Here is a 23,775-nt window from a genome sequence, read left to right on the forward strand (position 1 = left end):
AGATAATGTTGTACCTGAACACAACCACCCAGACTGCAAGGCTAGTGGCCCATAAAAGTGGGCAGAAAATGTGGGCCCCATTCAGGATTGTCTGCAGTTTCCATGGTGGCTCCATATGTGTTTGCCCACATTAGCTTAAGTGGACACTCGTGGGTAGGCTTGCTACACTAGCCAGCTGCCTGGTGGACGGCAGAGCACACTAGCTCGATATAACGAAGCTAGCTAGCATGCTCCAGTGGAGCTTGCTAGCATACTACAGTGGACCTTGCTAGCTTGTTACAGAAGAGCTCACTAGGATGCTACAGAGAAGCTGCTAGCACGCGACAGCAGGGCTTGCTAGCATGCTATGCTGTCCACTGGGCGGCTGGCTAGCATAGCGAGCTAACCTACTGAGTCCCCACTTAAGCCAATGTGGACAAACACAGGTGAGGCCACCACAGAAACTGTGGACAAACCCAATCAGGGCCACATTTTCTGCCACTTTTAAACCATGTGGGGCCCACTTGGCCTTGCTGGGTAGTTGGCAATTGTTGTGACACTTTCCCACTGAATTGTGCATGGATCAGAAAAACATCCCTTTTAACGACTTGACTTGAGGTATCACTGTATGATGCAGCTTTTTACCCGTGTGTCTGTAGGATATGATCCCTGCTGTGATGTCTGCTTGGATGAAGCGATCGACCACAACACCATTTCGCAGCACCACACCATGATAAGGCTGCCGAGCGATCAAGACTGCCAGGCTGCTGCTGTTGCTGTCAGGATCAGTGGCATAAATATACTCTGCTGTGATAACCATTTCTTCTCCTTCGGCACATTGGAGAACTGGTTTCAAGCCAGCGACTATTACAGGGATCTCATCATTGATGGGCGTCACCTAACAGAAACAAAAAGTTGGATTGGAAAAGGCCCATTTAAATCGGACCTTTCTTCATTTTTACATATACCTTGACTTGTAGAGTAAACTTGACTGAGTTGGTGCCGTCTGTTGCAGCAAACTGAATGGTGTCTTCTATTGTCTCAGAGCCATCATGGGTGTAGCTGTATTAACAAAGAGTGGTAAAAATGTGCCCATAGCACTAAAGCAGTTTGTAAAGCCAACTCAATGGAAACCGGACACAGAAAAAGCTTGAAGTTCTAAGAGTTCAGTCCAAACTGAAGAGAAACTGAATGAAATAACGAAACAACAATGAAATGACAACAAGAACCAAAACTCTGAAAGAGTGGGGATGGGAGTCATCTCCGTAAGTCTAAAGCAGTTGTTTGAAACCATTAATCTAAACGTTTCAAGAAATTTATTCAATAAACAATCAGCATTATCTATAAAGAAAAACATTGATAAAATGTGTGTGGTTAGATTCTCCTGACTCAGCACATCAAGCGTCATAACGTATGAAGCAGTAAACTGGATGTCTGACCTAACTTGAAAGCTTTTCAGTTCTTGCATGGTGAAAGTCTGGAGGGGCGTGAGTGGATGCTTGTTGAGCTGCAAGACTCCGTGTTCTGGTTCTCTCTGCAGCTGCAGCTGCAACAGATCTTCAATCGAGTCCACATCTGACAGCAGCACGTGCTCAGGGCCCAGCCAGCGCTGTCCACCCTCATCCACAGTCAGAAGGCCAGTGATGACCTGAAACCCAAACAAGTCAAACCCACACATACACACAAATAAGCTGAAGGAATGTGACCACGATTGATCACCTGAGGAGGCTGGTTGTCAACTGGCATCACAGTGATGTTAAAGCAGATCCCTGGAACTGTTCGACCCAAATGGTTGGTTATGGACAGAATGAACTGAATGTGCTGAGGATAAGGACCAATGTCTGTGATAGGAGGCATGTAGGCGACTTTCATGAAGTTCACTGCATGCTAAAACCAAACACAGTTCCTCGTGAGATTTAGGAGGACAAGAAAAGACATTTTAAATAAATCAGACGTAATCTAAAAGCGGCACCTGCGAGAAAAGTCTAAGGGCGGGTGCATTGGGGTCTTTTGTGAGCGTGGGTATGTCGTCAATCAGGAACAACTTCCCTGCATCTGGACTGCTGCTCCTGAAGAAAACAGACTTGTGACTTTGTGTCTTCTGCTTGGGCTTTTGTGTATCTGAGCATAAACTCACTTGTGGGGACCAGTGTAGAACGGGGGAGTAGTGACCGTGTAAGTCAGCTCACGCTCTGGAGACTCCAGGTCTACAAAATGAAGGTGCTGCTGCGTGATCCGGACCACGTCTGATTCTTTTACCACAAGACATCGACTAGAACCAGGAACTTCCTTTGGTGGCTGATCTGGAACAGGTTCAATGTGGATCATCACCACCTGAAGATAATGACATGAATCAATCACTCAATTAAATATATTTAAAGTCCCCCTCCAATAAATATATCCTGTTTTTAGAGTTTCTAACATGTCTGTGTGTCCTTTTTGTTCTGAAAGAGAACACATGTAATAAGAAATCATTTTGTTTTTGTATTTCCGAGTATTTCTCCTCTTAAATCAACTAAACTGTCTTGGACAGACTCTGTCTGAATGAATGATCTTCTTTCCATCAACAGCTCTGCTGCACATGCACTAAACCCTCATCTGTTCCTAGTGTCTAGTTCAGGTTCTGGAGAAGAGAAGATGGTATCTTCACATTGACTGCAGTCAAATGAGCCGCCGTTCACATTTCTGTGGTCAAATCAGCATCACTGGATTTTTGGTGTGAGTTTCATCCAATACTTACGGTAGCAGGACTGAGAACGCTGGAAAATCTCCACCAGACTCCACGGAGCTTCTTGATGTGACCACGGAAATGTGAACGGCGGCTCATTTGACCGCAGTTGGAAAGGATTGTAAATCAGTGAAAGAGCATTTTGATGTTAGCTTTGATTATTTTATCAAGAACTCTGAGAAACCAATGATTGAATGTATTGATCACAGTCAATAAACATTGGAGAATTAGCTAAAAGAGTCTTTGGTGAACTGGAAGGAGAAAGAATCAGGATTTTGGAGGAAGTTCTGTCCATGAAGATCTTCACTTCCTCGTCCAGCTGGACATTACCCAGATTGATGGATGTTTTTATGAAGATTTACGCTAGCGAGACACAGAGCTATCATAAGCAGACGGGGGATCAGGGGCAGAGTTCCAAAAGCCACGCCCCCTCAGAGGAGATTTTGGAAATAGAGGCTTCAGATCAAAATGAAAAATGTCTTTTTAAGACATTTAGGTTGTGGGAATTTGGTTAAAAACTTCATTAACATAATTGAAACACTACAGGGAATGTTTTTAAATAAAATGTCATACGGAGACTTTAAAAGGCAGAATAAATGCACAGCGTGACAATATCCTCAGGTTTGTGTTCATTCAGAGTGAGTGGAATGTTGTTGAATGTTAGTCACCCTTCTAGACTGATTGTGAGGTTACACTTCACCATCAAAATGTGTTCATCATATTGTACATTTTCAAAGCTTACCTGAGGCTCGGACAAGTTGGGGGGGTCATGGAAATCAGACAGCACCACCTCAAAGGAGTCGTCAAACACCTCATTTCCAAAGTGTCTGTAGTAAATGATGGACTGAGAGAGGTCCTTCTGGAGAAAGTGTCTGACTGCATAACCTGAATCAGAAAGACGGGATGTCTAGTAAACATCTGACACTGACAGAAACATCAACAAACACTTCAATCACCTCACCTGGCTGCCCTGCTTCTGGGATTTTCATGACCTCTCCTGCCTGTGGGAGGTGGGTGATGTTAAAGAGGATGTAGTCATCACTGGAGTCCATGTCTGATGCCTGGAGGGTGGAGCCTCTCACGAGTGCTGTCTGGCCTTCAGTGACCTTCAGCAGCATGTTTGTTATGAGGAAAGGAGGGCTGTCGTCTTTGGGCAGGATCTTGATGGGGAACTTGTGTCGGGTCTGATGATGACCGTCGGTGATGCGGAAGATGATGAAGTCCTTACTGGAGTCACTGTCATCATGGTGATAGTGAACAACCCCAGATTTAATGTCACTGACAGTGAACATGAAGCTCTTTCCACCTGCGATTACATCATAGTTTCATGTCAAATGTGTGACCTTTCTTGTGTTGCGTCTGAACGTGTGACGGGGGTGAAGTGTGGTTTCGTTGGGATCTGTTGTTGACTCGGTACCTCTTACAGTCAGGCGGCCGTGCTGCAAACCGTCCACTGTGATGATTCGAACAGCGTTCAGATCGTCGTTATCCACAATCTGCAGCTGATCCCAAATTATTGGACGAGATTGACCCTCCAACAGGCTGAGACCTGATGAACACATTATCATGAAAATACAGAATGGGTTGGCTCGTTATGCTAAACTTGACTGTTTTTGTTTTGCCATAAGAAAGACTTCTTTTCAAAAGCCTGCAGCTAATTCCAAAGTGAACTGAGACTTTGAACTCCATCTAAGCAGGTTTTAAGTTTGCCTTTAAGAATCAGTTCATACAAGATAAAGCATTTCTTAAACCATTCCAGGAACAAGGAGAGTGCCATAATAGGACCAAAAACATACCCATGTTCCAGGAAACTCTGGGTGCGTTTGTGTCTGCGTTCCTCACAGAGACGTGAATGGTCATTGACTGGCTCTTCTCAAAGTAAAAATCGTAGACTTCAACTTCGACCTGCAGGAAACATATTCAATCAGGGACTAGTTTTAGACATATGCGCTCAGTTTTAGAAAGAAGAACAAACCAAAGAGATGTGCCACCTCATAATTCCTACGCTGAGGATGTGAGGAATTTGGAGGCTGATACCCTACAAGCATGTCATTGAGATCAAGCCAGGTGAAAGAGGAAACTGCACGGGTGTGGTCTGACAGGTGAGTGATGAAGCCTTCCTCTGGGGCTTTGGTGATGTTGAAGACTAACAGCTGCTGAGGAGTTTCCTCATCTTCAGCGTTCACAGTAGCTGTGGAGAGCGGCGTGAGGATGAACTGGTCTACTTCCAGGATGTACATGGACATGAAGGATGGTTTGGGATGCTGGTTGGGCATGGCGCCAACAATCCGCACAGGGATCCAAGCCTGCTCAGACTGCAGAACACAGAAACAGAATTCACAATACGCTTTAACATCACATCAACAAAGTCTACAAATATCTTATTAAAAGTGACACAAAAACTGTAGTTTGGTAAAACCATTTTTCCTTAAACATGAAATTACTCAATAACTCAAAATATCACACACAGAAGTTTACTTTAGGAGAAAACACAAAACTGTTTTAAGGGGGGGTGGGACATTTAATCGGTGAATCGGTGAATCGATTTCTAATCCTACAATCCAACCAGATCAATCAGACTGAAGCAAGCTGTCCATTAAATCAACCTATACCATTGAAAGATTGTTTTAAGATAAACTGATAATCGATATTAGAAAATACCTTTAGGAGTGAGACATGGTAGGTTTATTTATTTTAACATAAAAACCACTATCACAGCAGAAAACGCATGTGATGCAGCAGAAAGTGATCAACCATCATTCCAGTCTTTGAATTGATCAAAGTCATGTGACCATACAGAATGTTTTAATGATGATTATTCTGATGTGGAAAAACAACAGTGGACTGAACTTTATCAAACTAACATGTGAATGGATTTGACATTCATTCTTGTTTACTTGTTTGTTTGTTCACATATTTAATTTATTATCTTGAAGAAATAGAAGAATCTGGAAAACGTCACCTGCACTGTTTAGTAGCAGCTATTTCTCTCTGAGTCTCACTGGTGGAAGTTTGGATAAAGATGTTCTGATCCATTTTAGGTCAGTGAATCGGGTCGTTTAAAATGAACCAATACTGACTATCAATCGTATTGTGAACCACTATTTATGATACAAGTTGAATCGTCATTAAATGGTTACCCCTCTACCGTTTGATCATGTTTCCATCCTTACATTACCTTATAGATGCTGCCACTCCTGGTGTCCTTCAGGTCCAGTCTGATTGCAATATAGTCAACATCTGGAGATGGAGGGTCTGTGTGCTGATACTTCAGTCCCATCTCCAGGAAGTCATGGCAGGAAACTTTGGTGAACTGTGCCAGCTTCAGACCCTTCAGACAGCTTTCAGATTTACAAGTGGCTCTAGCTTTATTATCTGGTAAAGGAAACCACAAAAACACAGCTTAGCTTGCAGGTTTGTGGTGCTTTTATTTTGACGTCTAAACATCTTCCCATGTATTTTCTTTTTACTAAAGGATAAAAACACATTTTAGGTTTTTGTTTTCAGAGTGAAATTCACAAATCTTTCATTATTATTATCCCATTATTGTCAGTGTTTTACATGTTTTGGCCTCTCACCAACCAGCTCTGAATTGTGAGTGTGTTGTTACCCAGCTGCTGACGCAGGTGAATGAAGCTCTCTGGCTCATCCCCTCTTGTTGTGGCTTTCTCTGGCTCTCCTGTGACGAGTTGGCCGTGGGCAGGCAGGTGGGTGTCATGGATGCTGATGTGGATGCTACACTCCAGGTTAGATCTCCTCTCATAGTGGAAGGACACCACATTCCCATCAACAGCATCGGAGAGGCCATAGAACTCAGGGACCTCCAGGGATTTGGGCCCTAGTTTTATGATGCTGCACTCAGGATCCATTATTTCCACATGTAGAGAGAACACCTCCATGTATGTCTCTGTCTCTGTGAATCTGGCCAAGAACACATTAAAGACACACTAGTATTGGCAAATACAGTATAAATCTGTGTTGCTGTGGCAGATAATACAATTTAAGACTTTGTACACATGTCTAATGCTGGTACTGAGTGTTGTACCTGTACAGACGAAGTTTGACTGTGTCCTCCTGTAATAATGGACAGCCATTGTGAAAATACTTCACCTCATCAGTCAGAAAATGACAGTCAAACACCTGCAGAAGTTAGGAACACAGATAATGATCAATATCCATCACTCTGATGTCTCTCTACAGTTTTCTCTGTATGGACGACAAACCTTCACATCCTACAAATTTTATGGGAAATTTTGTCCTTGCATTCACTGATTTCAACTTCATTTAAATATCTTTAGCCACAAAGATCAATTCAGCAAATTGCATAACAAGAACTCAATGCATTTGAGAAAAGACCTGCTGAACAATCACATTCACTCTTGTTAGCAGTTCCATTGTACTTGATGTAATGACTATGAAAGTTCAATTCCAATGTCAAGTTTCTCAAACAGGTCTTTAAAGTTCCCCCTTGGCAACTTATTTTAAAAACATTCCCAGTAGTGTTTTAATTATGATTATGAAGTTTTAACCAAACTCCCACAACCTAAATGTCTTTAAAAGACATTTTTCCTCTTGATCTGAAGCCTCTGTTTCTAAAATCTCCTCTGAGGGGGTGTGGCTTTTGGATCTCCGCCCCTGATTCTTTCTCCTTCCAGTTCACCAAAGACTCTTTTAGCTAATTCTCCAATGTTTATTGACTGTGATCAATACATTCAATCATTGGTTTCTCAGAGTTCTTGATAAAATAATCAAAGCTAACATCAAAATGCTCTTTCATTGATTTACAATCCTTTCCAAACTGTAATTCATTCATATTGTAGTGATGGTCTCAGACACGCTGGGCTTGCTGTCGGTCTGGCAGCGCAAGGAATTGTGGGTTACCCATTCTTTTACCTGTCTGACTGGAATTGGATTTAAGTTTGGGTTTTCCTCAATGTGTTTTGTTGTCTGACTGTTGAACATTTATGATTTTGTCCGGCTATGTTTGAATTCTTCCTGCACCTGGAGTGAGAATGAGGGAGAGACTGATGACGACCCCCTCTCCTTGTCATTGTGGGCTGTCAAAATAAAAGCTTGTATGTTCATTTTGAGGTTACTCAGCTTTTATCAGTTAGCTTTATTAGTCTTACATGTCGCGAGGACTCGCAGCTGGAATAAATAAACATAATAAATAATAAACAAAATAAACATTTAATCGCGGACGTTCATTATGTAATTGTAATCTATTAAGTCACATTGATAGTGATCTACGTTATAGATACATGCAGCATGTGTTGCTTTCATTATAAGACTAATATAAGGCATTTAAATTTATGCAGCTCCAGACATATTTGTTTTGGCTCTTTCAACATTTTGGGTTGCCGACCCCTGCTCTAGAGAAAGTAATTTCTTGTAAATTAATGAAAGTTTTTCTTGTGTTTCTTAGGATTGTGTTAGCATACCTTTACCCATTCCTCTTTGTACGTTTCATTTTTGAACCCCGAAGCTCCAGTGTTCATGTTCTTTGATTTACTGTAAGTTTTCAACCATTAACAGGATCATTCCAGCAGATTCTGTCGGAGAAAAGCAGCTTTCTCCTTCAAAATCTGCTGGAATGATCTTGTTAATGTTTGAAAACTTGCTGTATGTTAAAGATTTTGTGTTTAAGCGTCACTGACTGTGTTGAAAAGTTTGAATTAACTAAAGCTTGAATGGAGTATTACAACAGAGAGATTGGTCTTTACCTGAGGCAGGAGTTTTCCTACTCTTTGGGTTATGGGCTCAGTCAGCACTACTTCCACCTTGCATGAATTCTCCTCAGTGGGAATGTGGAACTGTAGGTCACTCTCCTTGAGGACAGTTGTTTGACCTCGCATCACCTTTAAACCCCTGTTGACTTTTACAAGGGAACCACGAGAGGAGCAGGTTAATCCGAGCAGAAGCACCGGGAGCAACATCAAGGCCAGAGTTTGACCCGCTGAACCCATCGCTGTCCGTCACCGGCCCACGTCCTGCTCATGAAGGTTTATCGAAGCAAAGAGCTGTTGAAGAGCGGAGCTTCATTAAGGCTCGTGGATCTGGTGGCTCACAGTCATCCAAGAGCTGAGAAGAAAATCATAACAGTTCAAATTATTCCATTGTTTCTGTGGGAAAGATGCCAAAACTGCTACAGCTCCTGTCCAGTCTAGGGCCCAGTCCTCTGATTATCCTTCAAGGCAAACAGATTGATCATATTTTGTCTTTACATAAATCCTCATTCATTGTTTTTTTTTTTTCAGCATAAGGGAACATTTTCTGTGCTAAAGTTTCTGAATGGATGTCTACCTATTTCAGCCTTGCAGTAGGAAAATTCTCAAATTTCACTTTTACAAGTTTCCACAAATCAGCAACTTTATTTGAATCTTAATTCTCTGTATAATGTTTAAACTTCGTGATGAAGATTTCCTCTTTAACGTCAAAGTGGAGACTAACAACCAGATGCTAACCTCAGCTATGTCCGACTTTTAGATGTGATGAAGAAATAAAACAAAATAAAATAAAATGATGTGAATGTCGTAAAACTGGTATTTTCTAAATATAATATAAATGTGAATCCACAGTTTCTCAATTTTATTATCTGCGTGTGAAACAGTCGAGAGTCTGTCGGTGCGTATTAGTCTCAACTACATGAAAACAACTAATCCATATGTTGAGGAAGACTCCTGGTAAACAGCCGTTTTATTATTCTTTGAAGTCAAAGGTTCTTCTTCAGCTTCCTCACTGGATCTTTCCTCATCAAATAATCTTTCCAGATACGATTTATTGTTTGGTTTGCCTTTTAGCTTGCAGTCCAGGTAGCAGCACAGCTAGCCGCTTTAACACACATGGAGAGAATCCGGAAGTTTTCCAAAATAAATGTTTTCACTGGTTTAAATTATGTAAGCAAAAGACATGTTGAAGCTGCACCAGAAGCATAAACCAGTCAGCTAATGAAAGGGTCGACGTATTTCTACCATTCTCTAAAACCTGCTAAGAATAAACTACTTACATCAAAATCTAAATGATAGGCTAGAAAATGGAAACTGTTGATCATTTGCAAAGATATAATCATAAACTTGACTGAAAATCTTGAGCAGGAGTGTCAAACTTTCTTTCTCACACAAAAGGCCACAAAAGGTTCTAAAATCTGACAGAAGGGCCGGACCAGGAGCAGAAATTGGCGTATTTTGGTAATTCACCTCATGAAAGAAAATAACAACATGGAATCAGAATAATAAGTTAAGAAGAAAAACATCATCAACAGAGAAATAATTAGTTATGGTATTAGTATTACGTATGAAGAAAACCAGGTGTATGCGGGGTTCTCTCTACGGTTATTCCCAGAGCAGATGAACGAAGCCTTCCAATAAGCTGTGATGCTCTTATAGATGAGAAGTACTTTTTTTTTGGTACAGTCCCTTCTAGGAAGAGCATCAGATGAACAGTTCTCTAGATTGTCCTGACGTGGTCACCATGGCTCTCTCCAGAAGGTCAGACACTTTGATGGCTACTAATAAATAGACACAAAGGAAATGATAACGTTCTTCTGCAGCTATAAGATTCTGTTGACCTCTGACAAATGAAGAGAAATAGAACTTCATTTTCCTTTTGAAAAGGAAATCAAATCTTTTAACGTTTAATGTTTGTTCTTCATTTAAAAATATCTGATTCATCATCTGTAAAATGGAGCATGAAGTGTTACTAGAGGACGGCCGACTCTGCACACAAAGCTCCAAACAGAACCATACCCTGAGGCTGACCAGCAATGGTGTTCCATTAAAGGCTAGAACTTGAAGTTGATTGTTTTTGGGAATATTAGTCAGATCGCAGCAATAATCGGAGTTATTAGTGAGCTCTTCTCCAGAAGATACAGTGTTGAGCTCAGCCTGTCAGGAAATGTGCTCACAAGCCTGGGCCTCTCCCTCAGGCTAAACACTCATCCCATAATGACATGATGAGTGTCAGTAGTTCCTTCCCGGGTCTCAGTAAGGGAATTGTTGTTTTTTAAAGCACACGTCTTATTTAATCTTATTTAAATTACCTTTATTTTTTTCACACAGCAAAACTAAAATCAACTTTAATTGTTAAAATCCAGTATCTACTTGAAATTAGGACAAAAGTATTATAAAAACAGAAACTTGCAAATTAATGATTGAGCTGTTTTCTTTTGCTGACCCCCCCCCTCCCAGCAGCAGTGCTGCCGCTTGGCCGGCTCGGGCGTGAGCGGGAGCTGCTTCCTATCAGAACGAGGGCAGGCTTCAGATTTCATCCTGCTGCATTCCTTCAGCCTGCTCAGCAGCGCAGACCTCACACAGAAAGAACTACTAATCAGCCTTTGAAGTGAGCAGCATGTCATAGCCTGTTCCCGTGAACAATGGGGGTGTTTACAGGAGAAGAAGAAGAAGAGCTGTGAGCCAAACATGATTCTAGAGGTCACAGTCTACGTCTCATTCCAAACAGCTTTGAAAGCTGCTTATGAGCCCGTGTGTGTTGGGATGACATGTCATTAGAGTTTGTGTCTTAACTCTAGCTGGGAGGGTTCTGTTTACATGCTAAAAATCATCATTTATCTGAATATTGGAGATTACATAGATGGATTTAACGTGATTTTTGGAGCTCACACAGTAAACTTGTAGAAATTAACTAAATAACAATCACTTTGAGATTTCTATCATTTGTTCCATAATTAAAAGCAATCTCATAAGTTTAAAATAAATCAAATATCTGGGAAATATGTATGTTGATGGCATGTTTTTCATCACTTTTACCCAGTAAACCTGCTATTTTAACCCTTTAACGCTGGAGCTCCAGTGTTTATGTTCTTTGATTTACCGTAACTTTTCAACCTTTAACACGATAATTCCAGTAGATTCTGAAGAAGAAAAAGCGGCTCTCAGTGTGTGAATATGTCTGTGACTATAGAGCGCGTTGGGCCGTCAAGGGAGGTAGGAAAGTGCTATGAAAGTATAGGCCTTTTTTCCAATTCTTTGTGCATTTTTTGCCTATCAAACACGTTTGGTGTCAGAACGTTCTGCACGTTCTGGACATTTTCCAGCAATTAACCCAAAATGCTGCAGCACCTTCAGTGACCACATTCAGCGATGAGCATTTACACTAGCATTATCGCAGGAAATGCAACTTTTCTAGTTTCTGTTGCTTTGCCTTTGAGATGGTCTGCCCCCTCCTCTGGAAATACTGAGACATATCAGTCATTCTTTACTGAAAAAGAAAAAAAGAAAACTGTAGCAGTGGCCCAAAGATCTTTTCTGTAAGAAATCTGTTCAAGACCAACGTGCCTGTCACGTTCATCTTAAAAAATGGAAGACTGACTCAGAAACAATCAACAGGAAATAAAAATCAACAGGGAATAAAAAAAAGTTGGAGAAGATTTTGACTTTAGCCCTTCTTTTGCTGCTGTCTCCTGTCTCCCCACAGATGACCACACCTTGACTGTAGCCCAGATAAGTGTACCCAGAAAAAAGTCTCTCAAATAAAACCATGTACATTTTTAAATGTATGTGCTGAAACTCTGACCACGATCCTAGTCTGGATCAGAGCCTGGTCTGATGGACGGAGCACAGGCAGCACAGCACAGAGAGAGAATGTTTCCAGAAAAAACTGTCTTACACCTTATGAGTGCTTTTTTTGTAATCCTCTCAGTGATTTACTTAGGATCTAAAAAGTCTAGTAGCTTATGAGGGGGTTGCAATGGTAGTGCTGGGTAAAGCACTAATATTAATCTTCCTGCAGCGCTCCCAGGGTTCTGTGTGTCTGTGGCTCTTTTCTTTGTTTGCTTTTAGAAAGCCTCATGTTATACTCAAAACATTCATGAAAGGAAACTTCTCGTTGTAAAGTCTAGAACAGATGTCCAGCATGAGGTGACTACTGGCAGAAAAACACATTTTACATTTTATTTCTTTTGGCCCATAAAAGATTATCTTCAGCTAAATGTCAAAGATTTAATGACAGACTGCATTTACATTCCTGAGGAAAGCTCACGGTAACACAAAAGCTCATCCTAACTCATCGTCACACAAAACTTTACAGCAGAGAAAAATGTCCAGCTGTCTCACACCAGCTTTACAAACCTCTGAAATGTCTGGTTGTAGCAACATTTCAAATGTAATGTTTGAGTTCTTAAACTTGATTTCCTCTGCTGTGAATGCACAAAACACAAGAGAGTCTAGCAAAACAAACAACTCCATGTCCTCTCTACAGATGGTGGTTCATTTTCAAGTCCCACTGGGACGGTTGCAGAGGCAGAGGGACTCCTAGAGTTTGACCTTTGGGTAAACTCCTGTTCTCACGGGTCTCATAAGTCTGGATGTAGCATTTGTTATGACGATTGAAAGAACTTCTTAGTGGCTTTAGCTTTTTTTCCTCCGACGCTTTTTGTCAGCTTTGATCTATTCATGCATTACTTCAGTCCCGCGTGATCTTGACCATTGACTAGAATGTTGATGGGTCTTAAGAACCACACAGACTTCATGTCAAAAGTCATCAAACATTTCAAACAGCACAAATAGTCACTATTGTGGGGTGACAGTGACTCAGGTGTTTAAGCAGATTGGCCAATGATCAAAGGGTCAGTGGTTTTATTGGTACAGGTCTGCTTTACCACTGACTGGAATCTATTCAAACAGGCAGCCACCTAGAACAACATCACCGCCCACCAGGAGTACTCGGAGTCTGTCACATCCAATATGACAAAGTGCATGGACGATGTCAAGGTCTCAAAAACCATCACCACACGGACCAACCAGAAGCCAGGGCTGACAGGAGAAGACTCTGGAGGAAACGGAACACTGCCTTCAGAGCTGGAGACGAAGCTGCTCTGAGAACAGCCAGGGTCAACCTGTCACAAGGCATCAGGTTGAGAGCACTCCCGGAGGACAGCTGACCGCTTCAGGGACAGCAGAGACACCAACCTGTGGCGGGGGATTCACACCATCACGAACTTCAAGTCCCTCCCACAGACCTGTGATAACTCCACCCATGTACTGGACCAGCTCAATGTCTTCTTTGCTTGTTTAAAGGCAGACAACCGCACACCAGCACAGAAAACTCCTCCTCCTCCTGACGACCTGGTGCTGATGCTTTCACCTGACAGCGTGAGGCAAGCACTAAGAGGAGTAAAGACACAGAAAGCCCCAAAGAGCTCCAAAGAAGTCATCCGCCTCCTGCTGCAACGACTACCGCCAAATTGATCTCACCCCCATCCTCATAAAGTGCTTTAAGCAGCTAGTCATGCAGAACATGACAACAACAGACTTCCCTCTCTCCGGTCACTTCCTCCAGCTCCTCTGGGGGGACCCCGAGGCGTGCCCAGGCCAGCCGAGAAACATCGTCTCTCCAGCGTGTCCTGGGTCTTCCCCGGGGCCTCCACCCAGTGGAACATGCCCGGAACACCTCTCCAGGGAGGAGTCTAGGAGGTATCCAGACCAGATGCCCAAGCCACCTCAACTGCCTCCTCTCGATGTGGAGGAGAAGCGGCTCTACTCCGAGGTCTCTCCGGGTGACTGAGCTCCTCTCCCTATCTCTAAGGGAGCGCCCAGCCACCCTCCGGAGAAAACTAATTTCAGCCGCTTGTAGTCGGGATCTTGTTCTTTCGGTCAAGACCCTGAGGCTGTGACCATAGGTAAGTACTGGAACGAAGATCAACTGGTAAATTGAGAGCTTTGCTTTCTGGCTAATCTCTCTTTTCACCATAACGGACCGGTACAGTGGCCGCAAAATGGTGGACGCCGCTCCAATTTGTCTATCGATATCACGCTCCGATCTGAGGCAGGAGCACTCCACCTACCGAGAGAGGAAAAACGACCTTTCTCAGGTCCAGAACTATGGTCTCATGGCGGTGGTGACCCTCATTACAGTCGCTTCCCACTCAGCTGTAAACTGCTCAAATTCATGCTGGAGGTCCTGGCCTGATGAAGCCAACAGAACAACATCATCTGCAACGAGCAGAGATTAAATCCTGTGGTCTCCAAACCAGACCCCCTCCGGCCCCTGGCTGCGCCTAGAAATTCTGTCCATAAAGACTATGAACAGAACCGGTGATAAAGGGCAGCCCTGTCAGAGTCCAACATGCACCAATCTACACACCAAACTCCTGCTCCGGTCATACAGAGACCGTACAGCCCTCAGTAAGGCTCCCCGGACCCCATACTCCCAGAGCACCCTCCACAGGACACAATGGGGAACATGGTTGAACGCCTTCTCCAAATCCACAAAACACATATGGACTGGATGAGCGAACTCCCACGAACCCTCCAGCACCCTGAAGAGGGTGTAGAGCTGGTCCACTGTTCCACGACCAGGACGGAAACCGCACTGTTGTTCTTGAATCTGAGGTTCGACTATCGGACGGACTCTTCTCTCCAGTACCCTGGCATAGACTTTCCCAGGAAGGCTGAGGAGTGTGATTCCCTGGTAGTTGGAACACACCCTCCGGTCCCCCTTCTTGAAAAGGGGAACCACCACCCCAGTCTGCCAGTCCAGTGGTACGGTTCCTGTCTGCCACGCAATGCTGCAGAGACGTGTCAGCCAAGACACTCCTACAACATCCAGAGACTTGAGGTACTCAGGGCGAACCTCATCCACCCCCGGAGCCTTGCCACCGAGGAGCTCTTTGACTACCTCGGTGACCTCAGCTTGGGTGATGGACAGTTCCACCTCAGTGTCCTCAACCTCTGCTGTCTCAAGGGAAGGCATGTCATCAGGGTTGAGGAGATCCTCAAAGTATTCCTTCCACCGCCCGAACATGTCCCCAGTTGAGGTCAGCAGATCCCCACCTGCACTGAAAATGGTGCCTGAAGAAAACTGCTTTCCCCTCCTGAGGCGCCAGATGGTTTACCAGAATCTCTTTGAGGCCAACCGATAGTCCTTCTCCATGGCCTCACCAAACTCCTCCCAGGACATTTTGCCTCCAAAACAGTCCTGGCTGCAACTTGCTTAGACTGCCATTGTACAATGTATAGCATGGAATAGTACAGCAAAAGATATGTTCAAGCAAATATTGACTTGGGATGGTATAGTATAGCATAGCATAGCATAGCATAGCATAGCATAGCATAGCATAGCATAGCATAGCATAGTATAGAATAGCATAGCATAGCATAGCATAGCATAGTATAGAATAGCATAGCATAGTATAGAATAGCATAGCATAGCATAGCATAGCATAATATAGAATAGCATAGCATAGCATAATATAGAATGGTAGGGTATAGTAGAGTTCCATTTGAGAATAGATGACATCACGTCTAAAATTTGTTTTAATCCATAAGTCCTGTCACTCCCTCAGAAAGTGTAGAAACCTTTCAAATTTATTGTATTTTGGAAACTCCACTGAGAATACTGAAAGAAATGCTTTATTAACAGTCACTCTGATTTTTTTAATGCTGTTAACTATAACTGCAGAATAAAAAAAAACAATCATAGCTTATATCTTCACTTTTTTAAAGATGAATATTTGGCACCGATAGAATAAGAAGTGAAACTAGAAGTGAAATTACAAACTTCTTAGATCACTTTAAGTCCAGAGTCTGGACCCACTTTGGCTTCAGTGCCTATGATGACCAGCAAGGAGTTATTAAAATTATCTTAAAACCTCACAGTAGAGGTCTGTGCATCGTATTCTACTGCAACTCTCACCTAGATTTTTGAAAAGCCAATGAGAACAAAACTTTGTCTTTTCTTTCAGCTAGTCACCTATTTTCAAGATTTGCCCCCATAAGCTGTTTTTGCCTTTTAGAGCAATTGTCATCAACGTTAGATGTTATCCAATCTTCTAGTAAACCTTTTATGAAACAGTGTTGGTAAAAAAAGGGAAATTACGTCTCATAGTGGCCTACTATACTGTAGTGTCATAGCACTTTACCAAATAAAGAAACACTACATATGAAACTGAATAATATCAAGCAAGTCTTCAATATTTATTGCTTTTAAAAATAAATAATTGAAAAATAATTATCCATGTACTAGATCCCATTATAGATCAGTGTAGAGGCTTACGGTTACGGCCTGGGTAGGACCAGTCCTTCAGAGGTCTAAAAGCTGCACAGCATCCCTCCTGCCACCCTCCTTGTTCCTGAACTCAAACATGCAGCTGTGAGAAAATGTGTTTGTTCGTGCAACTAAGAGCTCTGCTCCACAGCTGGGAATGCACGCAGCCACAACATCTTTTAATCTTAATAATGACAGGGTCCTTAACACTCAATGTTCAAAGACAGGCCAGACACCAGAGAAAAGACAGGGTTCTGCTGAAAACACTCTAATTCCAGGCTGCTGTGTGTGGAGCAGTGAGGAAGAAAACATGTAACAGGCCAAAAAACTCCTGCAAATGCTGCCAATGTGTCAAGCTGATGACTGTCTCATCGCTACACCCATGAAAGCTCTGGTGAGACATTTTTTGGACAAAGGACAGAGTAAAAGGTCAAAGCAGTAGTTAAGACTAAAGAATGCTACCTCCAGCCACGTCCATACCTCAGTGGTCCCTCCTCTTCTACTGCCCTGCTGGTACCTGTGTCCCTTTGCTTGTTTTCAGCTGCAACTGCCCCACTGACAGAACCTGGCTCCCTTCTCAGTTACAAACTCCACCTCTGAGAGGACTGAAGAGGAAAAGGGGGAGGAGCCAGAGATAAAAAGGAGGTAGAAGTGACGCCTTCGTAGGTCTGCCTGCCATTGGAAGTGAAGGAAGAAGAGAAGAGTAACCAAACAGAAGTGGCAAAAGAAAAGACACGGGAGATGAAACTAAGTGCTGAGCTGCTTACATAATGCAGACATAAAAACAAAAGACCTGACAGAGGAGCGTTTGTGTGTTTCCTAATTGGTTACAAACCAAAAATTGTATCAAATATTGTTTTAATGTAAACTTGCAAGACTATCTGCAAAATGTTAGATTTGCTAAAAGACTGTAAATTTTGTTAAGGAACTATGAAAGTGCGCAGAAGTTGACCCAAATTTCTTAAATATTTGAGGCAAAATTGTTTAAAAATCCCCCCAAAAAGGCCAATTTTGCTAAACTATTTAGTGTGTCCCTAAAATATCAACTAAACTCTACATTAGCATTAAAAACCCTGGTAAATGCCAAATTAGCAAAACAATGTAAATTGTGCAATTAGCAAACAAGTAAATTACATTATTTCTGCAGATTGGTAAATGGGAAATTAACTCTCAGAAAGGTTTCATAGAAGCCCTAAATTACTCTAAAAACCCAGTAGATCACAAAGTTGCCAAAAATTTTAGCCTGTTGCTAAAATATTTGCTAAACACCAAAATAGCATAAAAAATAAACCTCAGCAAATGCCAAGTTACCCAAATGAGCTTGCATGATGTTAATATAACAGCTAAATGCGTTTTTTAGATTACTATAAAGCTGAAAACATAGTCGATGAATATATTTAAAGGTTTGTTGCTAATCTACTTAAAATTTGAAGACTTTCTTATTCATTTCCTATTATGCATATTTTGCTCAATATTTCAAAGTTTATGAATACCACAGATACAAGCAGTAATGTCCTGAACGAGCTGAATGTATAGACACCAAGATTGCTGAATTTGCTGAAAGTGTGATTGAGTTTTTACATGTGGAGAGACGTATGGAAAGGAGCAGGAGAATCAGTATAGTGTGAATGCTGACTAGACATTCACACTATAACAGGATGTTAAGGAAAACAATTCACACTCCTCAGAAAAGATGAGGCGAGGAGTGCAGAAAAACAGCCAGAATTCAGTCCTTTGTAAAAAAAAAAAAAGTCTGTATAAATGGATTCTTTTAGTGTTACATAAACTAAACAAAGACTTGTGGATTATTTGATGGACACACTATCACACAGTGGTGTGATAGTGTGTCCATGATAGTGTGTCCATCAAATAATGTTTTTCAGAGTTGTTGTTCTGAGTTTAGTTTGACTGTCTGGCCTCTGGAAGTCACTCCAGATTTCTCCCGTTTGACAGTTCAGGCGCAGTGCTGTCCACAATGGTCCTTACATGAGAAGGATTCACTGCTGCATGGAGCATGTCTTAAAGGCTCCACAGTGCAGAGATTCAGCTTTCTACATCACTGCATCCAACTCATGACTCTGGAGCTGAAGACGAGCTCCAGGTGATTGACAGTCTAGGTGTTGGACATTTAGATGTTGTGGTTTCAAACAGGACCTCCATTAGAATGGCATGGCACGTTTGTGTTGATGTGTTGTGTGTGGCTGCAATCTCCACCTGATGGCTCCTCTTTGGCTCCACCTTCCCACTAAACATTTTCCAGAGAACCTGTGTCCTGCTCAGATGAAATGCTGAGTTTGGTTTAAGACTTTAAATATATCGCTTTTTAATTAGATGTTTCTGCAACATGGTCTCTTCTAAAGCAATGTGCGGTGACAGTTCCCTCTCTGATGTAAGGTTACCGCTGTGTCTAGATTGTGTTGACACATCTGAATGTTCCAGAGCAGTAAACTGATAAAGCTTCTGGTTTAGAGCTGGAGAAAGCAGACGACTTGTCACAGCGTTCTTTCTGAGACTAGGAAAGAGTCCATTTCATATCAACAACAAATTCTGTGTTGCTGATATGGAACCAACCTTCCATCCTTGCATCAGTTCAGTGCTTACTTCTGTTTCCCTGCATGCTGGTCACACCAGTAAACAGCATTTCATCTCGTTTGCACTGATGAACTGCTGCTGTTCAGTTCATGGAGAGCTTTTTCTTTGCTCTCCTCGCTGCTGCAGCCTCCCTGATTTTGACTCTCACATTTTTTTTAAACTTGTTTTGCTTTTCAAGATAAAGATTTTTATTGAACGTTTTATTATAGTTTGTGGATTTTTTGTGTCAAACTGGACAGAAGAGGCAGGATGAAAGCGGGGAGGGAGGGGTAAAATCCTTTCATTTTTCCTATTTTGTAAAGAAGTGAGCTCTTTTCTGTTGTAATTTTCCTCCTAGACTTGATGAGTTTCTTTTCTTGTGTTACATTTAAGAATTTTAAGAAAATGCATTTGTTTCTCATAACTGATGGACAGTCAGGTTCACATTCAGAAAGTTGAGAATGTAAATAGATTTGTTTACCATAAAAACTTGAATACAAAATTGATTGAAGGTTTAAAAAGCTGTTTTACTGCAGTAAATGAGTAACTGTGTCTTCAGTGGAGCGTTTCCAGCAGGTTTCTGTTCAGAGCTGTGTCTGGCTGCACAGCAGTGTTTGTCAAAGAGGTAACATTCCTCAGCTTCACTGATTCCTGACAGCTCCTGGGGTTCATCTACTGCAAACAGAAGGCTTCATGAGCATGCCAACAGCAGGCTGAAGCTCAGCACACACAAAGACCAGACTCGGTCGCCTTGTACCAGGTTGAAACATTATTTTTCATCAAAATGGTCGGAGGAGACTTTGGGCGATTGTTTAAGCTGAGGGCTCTCCTCTTCCTGGCATGCTCTGTGGGCGGCTTGCTGCTGATGGAACAACACAGAGACGCAGAGGATGACCCTGAGGTCAACAAGGCAATTTTGGAAATGCTACACATCAATAAGGTTTCAGCAAGCAGTCAAGCTAAAGTGCATCCATATATGAAGAGGATCCATCAGCATCTGAAGTCGCTGGAAGCTCTCGACTTTGAAAGGGCAGAGGGGATCCTGATGCAGAGTTTTCGAAGTCTTGACGGTAAGGATTTCAACATTTAAAAACCTTTTAAAAAGTTTTTCACTCAGTTTTGGTTTCTTTCTTAGAAACTACATCTACTTCCTTTAGCTACCCATTATAAACTTCACAACCATTGCTGTTTGAAATACTCAACAGGATTTAACTGTCACGCCATAAAACACCATATTTAGGATTAAAAAAGGTCTTTGTCTGTTGTGTCAGTTGATTTGTTACTAAAAATGAATTCAAAGATGGGTTTAAAACATTTCACAGCAGTTGTAGAAGTTCTGGTTTGGGGTTCCACAGGTTCAGGTCAAGCTCCTCGGGGATGGATCTGGTTTAATGTCAGCAGCCTGGACCCCCTAATGCTGGGAGCAGAACTGGTTCTGTTCAGGAAAACGCTGCATCCTGGTCCTCTGAGCTTGACGGTCACCCTCCACAGCACTGCTGGTTCACAGGAACATCTGAGTGAAAGTCCTGTCCTGGAGGAGAGACAGCTGATCCTGGACCAGAGACCCTCCTCTGGGTATGATGTGTTTGACGTGTCAGCTGTGCTGGCTGTGAAGCCCCCAGAGCTGCTGGGCTTCCAGCTTCGCTACACTGACGAGAGTGGGAGTCTGGTCCTCCATGAGGCTCTGACACAGCGTCTGTACAGTCTGGATGCAAGCTCCCTGAGAGAACCCTTACTGGTCTTCTACCAGACACAGCCTTTCCACTTTTAACTCACATCACAGGCATGAACCCTTTAGCACCGGAGCTCCACAGTTTATGGTCTTTGATTTACTGTAATGTTTTCATTGTTAACACAATCATTCCAGCAGATTCTGAAGGAGAAGAGCACCTCATCAAGCTGCTTTTCTCCTTCAGAATCTACTGGAATGATCGTGTTAACGGTTGAAAAGTTACAGTATGTTAAAGATTTTGTGTTTAAGCGTCAACGCCTCAGGTGTTAAAGGGTTAATTATTCCTCTTGTCCAATGGTGCGGTTCTGCTTTTGAAAAGTATTTCATGTGAGGAAACCTGAACTCTAAAAGTCAGATGTTATGTAATGACTTACAGCAAAAGCTTTTATTCTTTTTGAAGAGTGGAAATGTTCTTTTATGTTTCAAGACTTTAATAAATGTCAAAGATATCATTCACTTTCCAATGATGCATTCATTCACTTAAAAGTATGAAAAAGAGTGTTACCTGAAAATGTATGTCTGTTACATGTACACTTACTGGTCGCTTTATTAGCTTCACCTTCCTAGTACCGGTTTTGTCTTTAGAACCGCCTTAATTCTTATAAGCATAGATTCAACAAACATTCCTCAGAGAGTTTGGTCCATATCAGCATGACAGCATCACAGCTGCTGTAGATTTGTTGTCTGAACATCCATGATGATAATCTCCTGTTCCTCCACATCCCAAAGGTTCTATTGGGTTCTGCTGACTGTGGAGGTCATTAGAGTCCAGAGAACTCATTGTTCTAGAAGCCAGTCTGAGATGATTCCAGCTTTATGACATGGAGTCTTACCTTGCTGAAATATACATAAATGACCCATCTGGATCGACCTATCTGACCTATGACCTGTGAGTGAATCTGTGTGTGTCTGCCTATAGAGAGAGGGAGAGAGCAGAGGTCCCCAAACACGGCCCGCGGGCCGGATCTGGCCCTCCCCCGCATTTGGCTTGGGCCCCAAACAATATAAGAGATGTATGATTTTTTTTTTTTTTTTTTAATCTGGCCACACAATCAAGACCCATACAGAATGTGACCTTTTATTCCACCCTTCTGCAGTCTGTGCCCCCATGTGAACATCCCCCAAATCTCTGTCAAATAGAACACAATACAGTATTCTCTTTCTACATTTCAGCGGTCTGCCTGATTCTTTTAAAGTCATTGTGCTGCTGGCACCCTATTCTGTGTCCTGATTGGCTGGAGACCTTGTCAATCAATCTCTGTGCTGTGTCTCCTGTGCAGAAATGCGAAGCTCTCCAGATCTGCATAGATCTTTGATCGCGATCAGATCTTTGTTTTCATTCTATAAAACAGGATTTATTTTTCAACAAAGATTTGAAATATGAGAGTTTAAACAAGAGAGAAAAGTGTGAAAATGTTCATGTTTGTCTGAGAAAAGTCTATAAAGTGTGCTGTGAGGACTTTAAGATCTGTATTCATAATTCGCAGGTTTCACCTTCAGGAGTTGTGTTACAACAAAACTCCCTCAATAAACGAGGGAACATTGTACTGCTGAAGAGGTAATAATGCAGTCATTTGTCCAGCTGCAGCAGAAGAACAAAGAATTAGACTTTTTTATTTTTTACCTCCATTAGTTTACGACAGTGCAGCTGCAGATTTTTATCTATCAAGTAGAATCGCGAATCCTCTCTTGCTTTTTTCTCTTCAAGCCGCATGTGACTGATCCATATGTGTCCGTGTAGAGACATTATACAGTCAAAGCACTGAGCACTTTGACTGTATAATGTGTGTGACTACTTGAAAAGAGACAAATTGAAATAAATGTATTTAAGATGAAATTATTGAACATATTTCTCTTTAATTATTAAAAATTGGAAATAACTAATTAAAACACTTGATAGTATGAAAACTCTTTTTACCTTAGTTTTTCCTTTTGTGTATGCGTTTATATAGTTGTTAGTAATTAAATAAATAAAACTGGGCTAAAACGACCTTAAGAGTCCAGATGGCGGAGAAGAGCCAGAATTCCCATCACTATCGTGAAGTTAACATTAACAGTGAGATGCTGCAGCCATCCAAAATCTAAAAGGAATATGAAAAGACAACCAAGTTATAAATTTAATTTTTGAAATGTTTTAGTAATATTTTTCTGTTAAGATTACAGGAAGAAATTATGTAATATTTGGATATAAGTAGTACTCTGGAAAACCATAAATGTTTACGTTTAGACACACCCTGTGATTGTTACACTTTTTCTGTTAGCCTACAAACCGACCCGGCCCCCCATCAGAGAAGAAAACAGTTATGTGGCCCTCACAAGAAAAAGTTTGGGGACCCCTGAGCAGAGAACCATTCAAATTGTAGGCTACATGCCCTTGTCTCTGAGTGTCTCTGAAGGGAATAGCAAGCGGGAGATGTGCTGTCTTTATTAGACAACAGGGTCCTCTTGTGGTCTTATGCGTTCACTGCATCACTGGGTCCAAGTCTGCTGTCAGATACCCCCCCCAACACACATACACACATACACACACACACACACACACACACACATACAGGCTTTGCAGAATTCCAGGGGCCCTTTAACGCTTTCTCTTTTTTCTTAACTTGTCCTGTCCAACTGCTGAGCCAACAGATGTGGGCTGAGAGCTTCTTGTGTTGGGCAGATTTTACTGTCACAACAGGGATTTATTGAGTATAAATCCCCGTTGTATTTCATGCTAAACTTTACTTATATTAATTATGTTTTCTTTTTGTTTTGTTGGACC

General features: G+C 42.0%; 2 protein-coding genes across 2 annotated transcripts in view; one reads left to right on the plus strand and one right to left on the minus strand.

Moving 5' to 3' along the window:
* frem1a (Fras1 related extracellular matrix 1a) overlaps positions 1 to 17,278 on the minus strand; it is a 35,815-nt gene extending 18,537 nt beyond the window's left edge. The window contains exons 1-16 of the mRNA XM_024288470.2: positions 17,189 to 17,278; positions 8,431 to 8,788; positions 6,753 to 6,847; positions 6,318 to 6,628; positions 5,886 to 6,082; positions 4,699 to 5,022; positions 4,504 to 4,612; positions 4,125 to 4,256; positions 3,669 to 4,013; positions 3,450 to 3,592; positions 2,117 to 2,313; positions 1,952 to 2,048; positions 1,699 to 1,866; positions 1,419 to 1,627; positions 948 to 1,041; positions 625 to 877 (exon numbers count right to left, since the gene is read on the minus strand). Of these exons, the coding sequence (XP_024144238.1) occupies positions 625 to 877; positions 948 to 1,041; positions 1,419 to 1,627; positions 1,699 to 1,866; positions 1,952 to 2,048; positions 2,117 to 2,313; positions 3,450 to 3,592; positions 3,669 to 4,013; positions 4,125 to 4,256; positions 4,504 to 4,612; positions 4,699 to 5,022; positions 5,886 to 6,082; positions 6,318 to 6,628; positions 6,753 to 6,847; positions 8,431 to 8,673 (2,917 nt within the window). The 5' untranslated portion in view covers positions 8,674 to 8,788; positions 17,189 to 17,278. The remainder of the gene's footprint in view (positions 1 to 624; positions 878 to 947; positions 1,042 to 1,418; positions 1,628 to 1,698; positions 1,867 to 1,951; positions 2,049 to 2,116; positions 2,314 to 3,449; positions 3,593 to 3,668; positions 4,014 to 4,124; positions 4,257 to 4,503; positions 4,613 to 4,698; positions 5,023 to 5,885; positions 6,083 to 6,317; positions 6,629 to 6,752; positions 6,848 to 8,430; positions 8,789 to 17,188) is intronic.
* A 2,101-nt stretch (positions 17,279 to 19,379) lies between these two features.
* LOC112156348 lies at positions 19,380 to 21,611 on the plus strand. Its single transcript, XM_024288599.2, has 2 exons — positions 19,380 to 20,349; positions 20,635 to 21,611. The coding sequence occupies exons 1-2, from the start codon at positions 20,064 to 20,066 to the stop codon at positions 21,048 to 21,050; spliced, it is 702 nt and encodes a 233-aa protein (XP_024144367.1). The 5' UTR covers positions 19,380 to 20,063; the 3' UTR covers positions 21,051 to 21,611.
* The last annotated feature ends 2,164 nt before the right edge of the window (positions 21,612 to 23,775 follow it).

The sequence above is a fragment of the Oryzias melastigma genome, linkage group LG18, assembly GCF_002922805.2.
Source record: "Oryzias melastigma strain HK-1 linkage group LG18, ASM292280v2, whole genome shotgun sequence".
NCBI lineage: Eukaryota > Metazoa > Chordata > Actinopteri > Beloniformes > Adrianichthyidae > Oryzias > Oryzias melastigma.

Bases quoted from the DNA above. Each gene is read 5' to 3' on its own strand.
- LOC112156348 (XM_024288599.2), top strand. From the start codon at position 20,064: ATGGTCGGAGGAGACTTTGGGCGATTGTTTAAGCTGAGGGCTCTCCTC. The intron at 20,350-20,634 runs GTAAGGATTTCA...GGGGTTCCACAG, and splicing joins GAGTTTTCGAAGTCTTGACG to GTTCAGGTCAAGCTCCTCGG.